This window comes from Poecilia mexicana, unplaced genomic scaffold, assembly GCF_051168715.1.
Source record: "Poecilia mexicana isolate PSO_F unplaced genomic scaffold, ASM5116871v1 scaffold_8, whole genome shotgun sequence".
Taxonomy (NCBI): Eukaryota; Metazoa; Chordata; class Actinopteri; order Cyprinodontiformes; family Poeciliidae; genus Poecilia; species Poecilia mexicana.
This window is the reverse complement of record NW_028263377.1, coordinates 26,797,240-26,810,636: the sequence shown is the minus strand read 5'-3', so window position 1 is coordinate 26,810,636 and position 13,397 is coordinate 26,797,240. Positions and strand designations below refer to the sequence as shown.

The following is a 13,397-nucleotide window of genomic DNA, read 5'->3' as shown; positions in this document are numbered from 1 at the left end:
GTATGCATGTCTGCATGGCAGCCTGCTGCTGAACCCTCCATGTCCGACTACCTTGTAGTTCTCCAGCTCCATGCGCAGACGGTTGTTGGCTGAGAGAAGCTCCTGGTTCCTGGCCTCCAGCTGCTTCAGCTCCGTCTCCAGCTCCACCTCGTAGTCCCGACTCATCTGCTGGAACTCCTGCAGCTCCTCCTGTGCTTCCACCGCACTGAGGACACAAAGACAAACACATCCAAAGGGTTCAGGTTGGGTTTTACTAAACAACAGGACAGATGTGGCTTTAAACTCCTCAAACATATTAGTGCGGAAAACATAAAGGTGTTTTCACAGTCAAAATATCATAATCAGAATTCATTATAAACACATAAAAAACCCTGACAGATTGGATATTTTTGCATGCATAAGTTAATATTTTGTGCCAAAATACATAAACATCAGAAAGTTCTCCAGGTGAGGAAACAACCTCGTCACAATCAGAGAGAAAGAAGAGCAAACAGTTGGTGCTGGAATGGCTCCTCTGTTCTGCAGGCAGCCATATTGTGAATGGCAATCGCCATGGAAACCGATAAAAGTAATAAAGGAATCTACTTTTATAAAATAAAGTGTTCAGGATTATGTTCAATAACTTTTTATTAATTACTTCTTGGAAAAAAAAAGTTTTCTTTGGTGTCAAAAAAGTCGACCTTAATGTACATTTTAAAATTTTAAAATATATTTATTTGTTACTGTTATAATTATTGTTAAAAATAATACAAATATTAAAAATAATAGTAAAGAAAATGTGTTAATAATGTTAATATTTCTATTATATTTTATTAGTAGCAGTAGTAGTAGTATTAATAGTATTTTATTAATTTATAATAATAATCAGGGCTGAAACAATTAACCAGATTAATCGTTATGAATCGATTATTGAAATAACTGTCAACTAATTTAGTAATCAATAAGTTATTAGTATGCAGACTCAAAACAGGCCATTTGCTGGAAGAACATAATCAGAGTAGCAATTAAGTCAAAACGTACAAAAATATAAACATTTTGGATTTAAGATTAAAAAAAAGAACTTTGTAAATCTGTTCGAACCAAAACTTCTCAAATGGCTGTTTTACCTTCACCTGGTTCAAATTCTGCAAACAAAATCTTTTGATTCAAATGACCAAGTGTTCACTGAAGAAACCTGTTTTACATTTCAGGCAATAAAATGTTTATTTTCATATTTAAAAAGGAACGCTAGTGTTTTTTTAACTGCTTTCAATTTAATGTAATTTATTAATAATAGGTGCCAAAAACATCCTGTGGTTGTTACTAAATTCAGACTTGGGCATGACCATTTAATAAACTTAGAAAAAATAAAAGTAAATTGAACAAAATCCTGTTCTAGTTGCTGAAAAGAAACAAAACCTAGTCTAGAAAAAGATGAATATGAAAATGTGGGACACAGTTTGCTGTTGTTTTCTTTTAAATATAGCAAAAACCTACAAGACTCTTTTTTGTTTCAACTACACAATAATTGTCTACAGAAATCCGATTGCTTTGCTTATTTAGTTTATTACTTAATGAGCAGGTTAAAAAAAGCAAAATAGTTTTTGTGATTACAATTATAAAGAAAAATACTAAAACTTTAATGTCCTCCGTTGTAGTTGCAACTTGACAGTTATGGCCGGTGTTACAAAAATTTTGGACATTCCGGATTCAAAGACAAGATAAAGTCGTGTCTTCACTGTTTCATAGATTACGATGCTTCCAGATTAGATAAGGAACAGGTTGGAGTAAAAGATAAAGAGGGAACGAACATCTGCTGGTGCCGGGCCGCCTCCTCCTTCCAGTGCTCCAGCTCTTCCTCCACGGATCCAAACTGAGGCGCTTCCTGGTCCCCCATCTCCAGCGCGGTCACGGCTCACAGCGGGCGCTTCGGTCCTGCACCGACACGCAGAAACAGAAACAGAGACAGAAATACGCGCCTTACTGTTGGTCAACCATTTATGGTTTCTGTATCCTGGAACAGACAAATAACATTTAATGTAACCAACTGCCTTCAGAAGTTACCTAATTAGTGTACATTTGAATTTCTTTAAATGTTTTATTGTTGCAATTGTTGAAATCTTTGATTAGTGTGGTTCATATGTATGTTCTTACAGGGCTGAAATTATGAGATTGTGATTAATCGATTATTTAAATAATAGTCGATTTAGTAATTGATTAATCCTTAACTACAGCATACAGACTCAGAAAAAAAGGTAATTTGCTGAAAGGACATACAGAGCACTAAATAGGCAAAATAGGCCAGAAAAATATATACATTTTGAATTTAAAATAAAAATGTTTGTAAATATGTTCTACCCAGATCTGCTCAAGTGGCAGTTTTAGCTTCACGTAGTTTAAACTCCGAAAAAATAAATTAAAAAAAGAGAGAGCTGAAGTTTCGGCATGCTGATGATGGAAGTATTGCATTTTAGACAATAAAATGTTCATATTCTTATTTAAAAAAGGAATTTAATTATTTTCTAATTAGCATCTTTTAAATGAAAAATCTGCAGAATGAACTCTTTTTTAAATCCGACTAAGCATCTTACAAAACATTTATTTAATTAAATGTGGACATGTTTGAGAAACATAACTAAAAATACATACATTTTAAGTAAATATCAAAGTGTAGAGTGATGGTTTTATACAGAAGCGTAACACAAAATATGTTTTTTAGTTAATTTGCCAAAAAAGAAAAATAAACATTCTTTTGAAATCAATATTAATTTGTGTAATGGAGTAGAAACACTACAATGTATACTTTCAAATACTAAATTTTGAATAAATTAGATGTGTACACGTTAAAATGTGACAAGGTGGTATTATACAGGTTTGAAAAAAACAAATCAAATGGTTATTTTGTAAACAATTTTATCTTTTGTTTGAATATTTTAAATAGTAAAAGGCATTTAGCTTCATTTTCTATAATCGTTATTATAGAATTGTCCCTGTTTTCCCATTTTTACATACTAAATGTAAATTAAATACATAACTGATAATGTAATATTTTTGTATTAGTAGCAAACTAGTGAAGGCTTGTGTCTGTAACCGAAAACAGATCAGTTGTAGTAAATATGTCTCATTTTTGCCTGGTACTATCAGCAAAAGACCATTTCATTAACTATTCATACGTGGCTTTTCATTTACGGGTTAAGAAAACGCCCAAAACAAACCTGGAATGTTTTGACAACCAAACTTTCTTTCATTGTGGAACATTTATTACTTATTTACATTTGAATCAAACAAATAGAGTTCCGATACAAAGACTGACGCGAGGGTCTAAAAAACGGAACTAACAGAAGACCGAGCTAAACATAACTTCACACCCAGCCTGTTGTTTATGGTAACTAACCTCAACTCTTCGAAATGCGTTTAAAGCCCGAGTATTATCTATAAAACTATGGAAAGCATAACAGAAAAGTTGAAGGAGTAAAACTAAAGTTACCGCTAGCTGATTCGGCTAACGGAGTTTAACCGTTTAAATCCCAGCTGAGACCAACATTTGACCCGTTTGCCTCTTAAACTCTACCTTATCAAACTAAAACTTCAGCCCAAACCTCATAGAAAAGTAATTTTCGCTATAAACCAGGAGTTCGGTAAAACTTTCGCACAAATCGATGGATTTAGACAAATTTAAACAGACTTACCTTGAGTTGGAAGTCAGAAAGTTACTCGCCGCTTCGGGAAGGCGTCGAACAATAAAAGTTGCCATTCATATTGTTCACGTCAACTGGCCAATCACCAATTAGGTGACGTTCTTGTTCTTTGTCGCTATTGGACGCTCAGAGCTATGGGCGGGCTACAGGGGTGACAATCCAATCAGAGTAGTGGGAAAAGACTGCGGGGTGTTCGCATTAATTCACACAGTTAGAAATTTCGACGGCTTGCCACACGGTGGTGCTGCTTTCACGTGTAGTAGGAAAACGTATAAACAATACTTGGAAAAATGTTTGCTATGTTTTTCTAGAAATCAAAAGAAAATATATTCAAAATTAGATGAAACCCAAAGGAAAGAAGCTTAGTTCCAAATAACTAAAATGAAATGATGTCAGACTTAAATAGTGCTTAATTAGGATACTCAAAAATGCTCATACATTAAATCAATCATTTATTTTAAAACATTTAAAAAAAAAACAGTGTCTTCTTGGTGATCACCTGAAGACAAGATAATTAATTGAATTAGTCATCTTATTAGGTTTTAATATTCCAAGGAGTTGAGTGAAAACTATTGTTACTACTGGAAAACTGCCCTTGCTCTTTATGGGTTGAAAGTGCTTTTTGCACTGGAATAATATTTTGTTTATTATTCTTCCAGCATTTATTATTATTATTATTATTATTATTATTATTATTATTATTATTATTATTATTATTATTATTATTTTAATATTCCACCACTTTTTTATTAAATTGGTAATGTTAATTTCAAATAATTGAACTGGGCACAAACTTAAAGTTTGTTGACACAGTGCTCATGTTTTCAGTCGGTTTGCATTGTATATCCACAATAAATTGAGACTAATGTTTCCAAGTCTGGCTTTAAAAAACAGTATCCTTGATTGTGATGGAGATGTTCACTTCCTGTTGGTGGGGTCAGAGGTGAATTTGGGTCAGCTGTGTCTTTTCCTGTGGGATTAGACGGGCATATCTGATCCCAGTTAATCCACATGAGCCATCACCACTCACAAACGCCAGTCCACCAGTCCTGTCTGTCCCTGCCTCATATCTGGGCTGCATGTTTTTCGCATTGAGTCAGCTCCTACAGTGGATTACAGCCATGAGTCCCTGACCTTCACTGATACCAGAGGGATTTCTTTTAAAGACATTGTTCTGTAGGTTAATAAGCTACTACATTTATATGTTTTGCAAGTGACCTCAATGCTAACATTTGGTTTGCTTGGCTGAGCATTTAGTAGTGTAGCTGCTGTCAAGACAACTGCATCTGGTTTATTTTTTGTTGTTTGTTGTTGTTTAGTTTAAAGTGGCAGTAGTTAGATTTTATTTAATGTGAAACATTAAGTTTAACTGTGGGGTAATTTTATTGAATTTATGTTAAGTGTACATTCAAATGTGGAGGGGGAACTTTTGTTTTGTTCCGCGGACCATGTGTTGCCCAGGGAAGCATTGGCTGGCGCACTTAGAGCCACATGGGGCATTCAAGCTGAAGAAGCTGTAAGAAATTAAGCTTTATTCCTCTGGAGTGAATGCGGCTAATGAGGTAAAGTTTTGTTTATTTGTATCTGTTATTTATGTAAATACACCATTTATTGTGAACTGATTTAGGTTTGTGTTGCCTTTTGTAGTTCTGACGGCATTTTTGGGGGACTTTGAAAGACGTGTCCACAATAAATGGCTGTTGAAAACCAAAAACTGCGTTAAGCTTTGATTTAACTCGAGAGGAGTAACAAGTAGTGCAACAAATTTTAATAGGTAACATCTCCATCATAGCAACTTTTAACACGATTTATTATATAAAATTACTTTATTGATCCCAAGGGTAAAATAAATGTTGTAACTCATATTAATTAAAATCCGTCAAAGAGCACGCACGGTGTCCGAGCCCCAAATTCTCGGTCCAATAAAATTGTCTGTCTGCCGTTTCTCTCTGTGTGTAAGTCTCTACAGATTGAAATGGCCGTTGGCAGGAAAGACCTCTTGTAGCAGTCTGTAAGTGAATTTGAAGAAGCCTCTGACTGAAGACACTTTGTTTTCCTAAGACAGTCTCATGAAGAGGATGGCAAGGGTTTTCCATACCTGTTGAATTTCTTCATTCTCTCTTTCCTCTGCTCTCTTGCAAAATTACAATACAGGAATTCTGATTGATTTTGGATTTTCCCTCCCCCTTTCTAAAAAAAAAGGGGGAGGGTATCTATTACTATAATACACTTACTGTGTATTATTTAAGTTGTATTTTTTTAAACATCCCAGATGTTTCTGTGTGTTTCTACTATATACATATTTATTTTTATTTAAATATATATATATTTTTATTGTACTGGAATGAGAAAGATTACAATGTTTTGTTTTTTTCAGTTTTGAGTTGCTGTTTTTAAAATTTTGCTGCAATGACAGTAAATAAAAAAAAACAGTAACCATGGTAAGCGTAACCATGGCAACTGTAGAAATTCCATGTTGAGATACAAGGAAGCTCCTCCCCTTTTCTGAAGAGACTAGTAACCATGGTGATTGCATAACTGAGACATTCACTCAGTGCCCTTAAATCCCCAGATTGAAATGCAACAAGAACAGACGACGAAGAAGACGATCTGTCCTGGAAAGCTAGCCGCTTGTTGACGTTGACAGTTTTAACTTGTTCCAGGATCAATTCCGCCATCTTGACAGCATGACAATCTACTTTCAGGTGGCTTAGCGCAGACACAATTTCATCAAATCTCATCGCGACATAATGCCCAGAGCAGGAAGCTGTTTGACCGGTTTATTGGTTACAGGTTACAGTTTCCCTTGAAAAGGAGATAATGAGACAATAATAATAAAATAAATAAATACCCGTCCAATTTTACCCGTATGTTTTCCTTTCTGCTAGAATTCAGCAACAAAAACCAGTCTTTGAGTCTGGCTCAGGTAAGAACACAATAAGGTATATGGGCTGATGGCAACCAGTCAGACGGTTCAAGTAATAAGGTAGCTTCAGATTTCTACAGAAACAGGGGAATTCAGTGTTTGTAGCTGATACATTTGTAGTTTACATTGCAAATAATGGTGAATTACATGATTGCTGTTTTTTGTTTTTGTTTTTTACTTCAAACTGGACAGTTAGTTCACAAAGTGTTCAGTTTTGACCAGAAATATGGGTGAAAAGCCACAGTTTTGTGGTTAAATAAGTAGTTACATAGACTTAAAGGGGGTTTAATGGGCTAAAAGTCAAAATAAAGAGGAATAGGATGTAAATAAAGGATACTGGGTCTCATTTGGTATTATGACTACTTTTTTTACATTCTGGCATTATAAAGTGATTGCTTTGTTTTATAACACTAAACAGGTTATAACAGATTGAATGCATCCAAGTGACTTTATACAAAGACCCCACTGAATTTGACTATATATTTCTGTTTTTAAAGCATGAGTAAAACTCATGCTGATTTACTCATAAACCTAACTTAATTAGTATATATTTGTTTTATTTTAAGTGAATGTGGCTGTTTTATATTTTAAGTTTATCAGCAAATCACAGAAAAGATTTTTACACACCTAAAAATCTGCGGTTGGTTAGATCTTTTAACATTTTTTCAAATCCACATTTATCCTTCATGGCCTGTAATCTGCTTTATTCATTGATTATTAACAAATAATCTCCCAATCCTACTTTGAATTCATGAGTATTTTCTGATTTCTGCTTACATTTTCTAAGGTTCTTCATACTTTCCAGATAAAAAACAGATTTTCAAGCATTAAGTTTGTGATCCATGACACAAACTAGAATTTAATCACATGTTTGATGGATTACTGCAGATTATGGCAGTCACATCACCGGGTAAAGGCACAGCTGGTGAAAAACAGAAACTATTAAGCCTTAGAGTTTTTAATTGCGCCCAATTTGTCCTTTTTTTCCCTAGCAGTAAACTTCAATTATTAGACTAAAACCTAATTTCAGGATTAAAGTGTTTGGACATTTTCCCTCATTTGGTCTAAATCGAATCTACTTATGGATTTTTCTGGCTGCCTTATCATAATACTGCCATTTGCCTTTGGTTTTTCTTAGCTGCCTGACACCAATTTTACTCAATAAACAGTTTTATTTCTCGACATTCCAGTGGCTCTGTCAGTCCATAAATGGGTTCCTCAATAACTTCTTGGAGTTTAATAAAGCTGAAGTCTTTTATCAGACACTTTCTGTCTGATTTGTTGCTGCATGTGTGCATTTGAGACGGATATAGACGGAAAAATTCAGTTTTCCCTCTGAATTTTATGCCTCTTCCGGGCCAGCCGAGCCTCACGCATCTCCTCCAGAGTTTTCCGGGGGTCCATGATGAAGGCCAGGGCCACGGTGGCGGTGCCGTCGCCGTCCTGCCGGGAGAAACACAGGAAGGAGGCCCAGAGGAAGGCGCAGCAGCCCATGAAGGCGGTCCGCATGTGCAGCGGCATCAGGACAAAGTTCAGAAACTGGAGACGCCATTTAAAGAGAAAGACGTTAATGAAGTCTAAAATTAACTTTTAGGTTTAATACTATTGAGCTAATAAAAAACTAAGATTGTACTGAGTTAACCTTCAATTAAAGATTTTTTAATATCTGACTGAGCTCAACTCTGCATTGTGATTGTCGATTAGTAGAAATGAGTAAAGTTCCCAAAAACTGTATTAAAATAATAGTAGCACTACTTTAAAACATTAATACTTAAGTAAAAGTAAATTTGGTTAAAAAAAAAAAAACCTTTGCAAGGAACTGATCAGAACATCTGACTTATGTAATAAAGGTTTAAAATTGTTAATTTTCAACTTTATTATCTAAACATATTTTTTAGGTTCAGCTAATAAAAACAAGGATTTTATTGTATTAACCTTAACACAATAACCATAATTAAATTCAATATCTGACTGATATCTGTTTTTAAAGCAAACTCAAGAAGTGAAAGCTGTAAAAAGTACATATAAAATACTCTGGATCATTACTGTTGGTCAGTAGAAGTGGGTAAAGTATCCAGTACTACAGTAAGAGTAGTACTACTTTATTATAGTACACTCAAGTAAAAGTTTGCAAAAAAAATAATTATTTGGTAAAATAAAAAGCTACTCAAGTAGAGTAACTGATCATAACATCTAAAAGGTTGTAATCAGATGTAAAAAATATAAAATTAGCAAATTCTCTTATTTTAAAGACAAATACAAATAACTACCATAATTACAAAATAACACATTTTTAGCAACAGACAGTTTTTTATATAAAATTTAAACTACTAAATACATATAAATAAAATAAACCTAAACCATTTCAGTTTTCTTATGCAACTGCTTATGAATTAATAAAACAAAATAAAATGTAGTATCTTAATAGTTACCTGCATAAAGGGCCAGTACATGAGTCCAGTCTGGAAAAAAATGGTAAAAATTCTTATAAATTAAAATCTTGTAATAATCTCAGTTGATACAATCTCTGGTCAAATATTTTTTACTTAATAAAAACACAAGAGAGTAAAGCTTCAGCCATATTATAGAAAAAATATAAAATTGCTGATTTATTTTTTATTTCTATGTAAATTTATTTTAAGAAAAGAAAAAGGGAAAATTAGAGAATTAATTCCAGTTTTTGGGAGTTTGCTGCAGCTGAAATCAAATATGTATTGGCATGTATTCGTATTATTATTGTTTGTATTTATCTCATTTTTCAAATCAAACTTAATTTTATTCCTTGTTTAATCATTTATCTGCCTGCGATGTTGTGAAGTTTGTCGTCATCTGAGGTTTCTGTAAATGTGCTAAATAAATAAGTTTTGATTTGACTTGACTAAAGTCAGAAGTTTACATACACCCCAGATAAAAAGCCAAAAGGCCAATCAGAGAGGAAGAAGCCAAAACATTTGACCCAATTCATGCAGTTTAAAAACAATGGTAGAAAATCCTGCGGACATTTGTAAACTTCTGGCTTTCTGATCAGATGAGTTTTTGTTTTTACAGATTTTTACATGATCAGCAGCTAAATGAAGTGCTGCTGTCCTGGATTATGTAACTGCATGCTAACGGGTCGCTAATCTGCGCCAGGATCTCTCCTCCACTGACATTATTATCCGCTGCCTGGTTTGCCCTGCACACTGCACATCATTAGCAGCACACGGGCGATGTAGGTTAATCTGGCTGCCGGCTGCTAGCGATGTGACCATGTGAGGAAGAGAGGAGGAAGAGGAAGGTGACTTTCTCATATTTTACCCTCCAGGTGTTAAAGAATTTCTCCCTCCAGTCTTCCAGGATGTCTTCCTTTCCTTCCAGGAAGCTCACACCTGCAGGACAGAAGAAAGATTCAGATTACAGCTGATATACAAATAAAATTTACAGCTTTTTCATGTCAGACTCCAGGCCTACAGAGCCTAAAGGGATAAAAAAAATTAAAGAATACATTTTCTCCTGCGCACCAGATAGCATGGTAGTGTGTTAGGGTCATTATAGGTCAGTGGTGCCCAAAGTGGGTCCCTGAGGGCCTGCAGGTTTTAGTTCTCTCCCTGGTGGAAGCAACAACCTCCTCAGCAGGTCCATGTTCTTCTAACGAGCCATGATTTGATCCAGGTGTGTTAAACCAGGGAGAGAACTAAAACATCCAGGATGCCGGCCCTGAGGGACCCACTTTGGGCTCCACTGCTGTAGGTAGAAAAGCAAGGTAAGTTCTGCCAAAAAACTCAGACATTTTTAGATTGATCTCAGGAATTAAAAAAATCTGAGCTACAGAAGTGGAAAATTTGCAAAGATAAATAAATAAATAATCAGAAATTAGAAGAAAAATAAACTTTGAGATTTCTGAGCTTCAATTTTTTAGCTGTTGACAATTTGCTAAAATAAAATTTTGATTTTTGGAAATTTGACAACAATTTTAAACAAAATAGTTCCTAGTTTTTTGTGTTTGCTTTTGTTTCTTTGCAGAAAATCAATGGGAGGTTTAGTGGAAGGAAAAACTCTGTAGTAGAAAAGGGTGCTTAAGCAACGTAGCTCCAGCTTTGAAAGAGGATTGTGAAGCAAAATATATTCAAGATGTTAAGGGAGCATTAGAAGATGCTGACTGCACACGCAGATGGGTCCAGGATCATCTGGGCTGAGGAGAACCAGAACCAGACCGATGCTGTTATGTGTCTCTCTGTATGTTATTAATATATTTAACACATATTTTAATTTCATTTTTAAAAATTAAATTACAGAAATAAACTGTACTTAAAAACATAATCTGTCCTTGATTTCTTCCTTCCACTTAACTTTTCATTATGTCATTTGATTCAGCACTTCTGTGGATTAACCTCCTTGGGTTTTCTAACGTATGTGTTTTAAATGTTAGGTAAAACATATATGTTAAGGTCGCATAAAAAGTTATGTTATATAACTTTTCTGGAAAATGGCTTTGGGATTTTCTGTCCATAATCATCAAAAATTTACACACACACACGCACGCACGCACACACACACACACACACACACACACACACACACACACACACACATCTGTTGAGATGTGTCTCTGTCAGTGTTAATAAATTTAACATGAGTTTCAGTTTGTAAGACTGAATTACAGAAATAAACTGTACTCTTGAAACATAAATCCATTCTATCTGTGATTTCTTCCTTCCACTTAACCTTCCAATCCAACTTATTCTGTGGGTTAACCTCCTTGCATTACCTAACATTTATGTTTTAAAAACATGTTTATTATTAGTAATGGTCTTATGTAATACATCTTTTCTGGAGAAGAGGATTTGTGTCAGTTACTTTCCATAATCATCATCATCATCAACAACAACAAAAACAGTTGAAATGTTTCTATCTGTGTGGTATTAATATACACAAAACACACAAGTTTAATTTTTTAATCTCTCCCTGATGTTTTCCTTCCACTTGACTTTCCAACTAACCCAATTTCTTCTGTGGGTTAATTTCCTTGCGTTATCAAGGTTGTGTTTTTAAGACATTATTTTTTTATATTACTGGATATAATATCTTTTTTTTTAAACAAATAAATACAAAATATCTCAGTTTGGACGCAATTTGCTGTATGTAAAACATACTTTCCTATTTATTTTAATTAAATTACCATAATAAATAATATTTTTCATCATGCTTGACTGATTCAGATGCGCCTGTTCCTCACCTGTGTAGAAGACGCTGGTGGCCAAAGGTGACGCAAAGCTTTGGTCCAGCAGCAGTTTGCGGAAAACCATCCCTGCGGATTTTCCTGGGAAGCGTTTCTCCAGAGCGCGCAGCCAGAAGTAGTTAAAGTTTCCCTGGAAGGTGATGGCCACGATGGCCACGTTGCGGGTGTGTTTCCAGTCGATGCGCTCTCTGTGCGCAATCAGCTGATGCGCCAAATCCCCGCCGGCGAACAGGCAACCGTACAGGGTGACGTTGGCCAGCCAGGGGAAGCGCTTTGCGGCTTCTTTCAGAACAACTTTCCTCATTTTGGCGCTCTCTTGCCAGATTCAGTTCAGTAAAAAAGGCGCAAACATAGCAGCGGACTTCATCCAGTTTACATACCGTGGCGTCCCCGGCTGACGGTCAGGACGCAATCCATCTGTGCGCGGAAATCTGCGAGGATTATAGCCGAAGTTTCCACCGGAAGCAGGAATATCATTCATTATAAGCTGGTGGTAAACTCAGATTTCTGTTAACAGCGCATCCTCTGCGTAATTCAGCCGGAATATCTGCGTAAAATCCGCTATGAAAGCCTCACATGGAGATATTACAGCCTTACCTGCATCAATTAAACCCCTAAAAGTGACTAAAATCTTATTTCCTAACTGTATCCAGGAAGATAAAATAAATCTACATCAGCGTTGGTTCATCTCTAACTGTTTCCGGTCGAGTCAGGTGCACAAATCCTGTGGGTCAAGCTGTAATCTGAGGGATTGTCCCGGTCCATTCAGGGAAGCGCCTAACTGCGTCACCGGGATCAGTTTGCGCAGCTTTGAGAGCCTAAAGGTGGTCAAATCAGAGGCACAACAGCCTTCAAATTATAAAAAAAAGAAAGAAAAAGAAAATTAAGGCTGCCGCAAACAATTGTTTTAATAATCGAGCATTCTGACGATTAATCGAATTAAAATTGGTACATTCATCAGATTTTTCATTTAAAAACTTAAGCTTATTTTGTACAATATTAGAAATACATAAACATGCAAATAAGCAAATGATTTAACTAATTTAAAAAAATAAGTTCTATGTACATATTTACAGACAAAAGATTTTTATTTTTCATCTTAAATGCAAAATACACATACTTTTCTACACTCTTGGCTTGTTGTTTTTTCATCAGATGCTATGTTTCACAGTCTGTATATTCTCATTAAAGATTAAATAATTACTAAATTAGTTGATTATTATTTCAGTAATAAATTAATCACAACACTTGTTGGAATTAGTGGGGCTGAAGGAATAGAAATGCACATCTCACACTTCAGATTTTTATTCGAAGAAATGTTGGAAAGATACTTTTTTATTTGTTTTGATTGAGGGAATTTAAAGATAAATTACATTCACCGTGAACCGCTAGAGGGCGCTGGCTACTAATAAATCCCAGCTGTGCTTTCAGGAAGTTTATTTCGTACTGCCCAAGTTGAACCTATTTCCTCCTCATTGCTTCAAAGCAAACATACATTTTACAAACATAATTAATTGGTTGGTTTGTAAATCACACAAATTTTAAAAACAATATATTACTATATCGTTTACATTTA

At 35.0% G+C, this 13,397-nt stretch overlaps 2 protein-coding genes and 1 long non-coding RNA gene across 3 annotated transcripts in view; 1 reads left to right on the top strand and 2 right to left on the bottom strand.

The window, feature by feature from the left end:
• Positions 1-3,752, bottom strand: part of LOC106915570 (nuclear distribution protein nudE homolog 1-like) — an 11,521-nt gene extending 7,769 nt beyond the window's left edge. The window contains exons 1-3 of the mRNA XM_014983290.2: positions 3,669-3,752; positions 1,791-1,914; positions 52-205 (exon numbers count right to left, since the gene is read on the bottom strand). Coding sequence (XP_014838776.2) covers positions 52-205; positions 1,791-1,876 — 240 coding nt within the window. The 5' untranslated portion in view covers positions 1,877-1,914; positions 3,669-3,752. The remainder of the gene's footprint in view (positions 1-51; positions 206-1,790; positions 1,915-3,668) is intronic.
• Positions 3,753-5,050: 1,298 nt separating this feature from the next.
• On the top strand, positions 5,051-8,746 carry LOC106915452 (uncharacterized). Its single transcript, XR_001417803.2, has 2 exons — positions 5,051-5,239; positions 5,325-8,746. It is a non-coding gene; the product is annotated as an uncharacterized LOC106915452 (long non-coding RNA).
• On the bottom strand, positions 7,822-12,950 carry mpv17l (MPV17 mitochondrial membrane protein like). Its single transcript, XM_014982890.2, has 4 exons — positions 11,819-12,950; positions 9,901-9,971; positions 9,036-9,065; positions 7,822-8,142 (listed from the first exon to the last, which is right to left on the bottom strand). The coding sequence occupies exons 1-4, from the start codon at positions 12,123-12,125 to the stop codon at positions 7,927-7,929; spliced, it is 624 nt and encodes a 207-aa protein (XP_014838376.1). The 5' UTR covers positions 12,126-12,950; the 3' UTR covers positions 7,822-7,926.
• Positions 12,951-13,397: the final 447 nt, after the last annotated feature.

What these genes read in the sequence shown, in the direction of transcription:
- mpv17l (XM_014982890.2), bottom strand. Translation starts at nt 12,125, where the DNA reads ATGAGGAAAGTTGTTCTGAAAGAAGCCGCAAAGCGCTTCCCCTGGCTG. An exon ending in AATTCTTTAACACCTGGAGG is followed by an intron (nt 9,066 to 9,900) that starts GTAAAATATGAG and finishes ATTTTTTTCCAG; the next exon opens with ACTGGACTCATGTACTGGCC. An exon ending in TGTACTGGCCCTTTATGCAG is followed by an intron (nt 8,143 to 9,035) that starts GTAACTATTAAG and finishes TGGCGTCTCCAG; the next exon opens with TTTCTGAACTTTGTCCTGAT.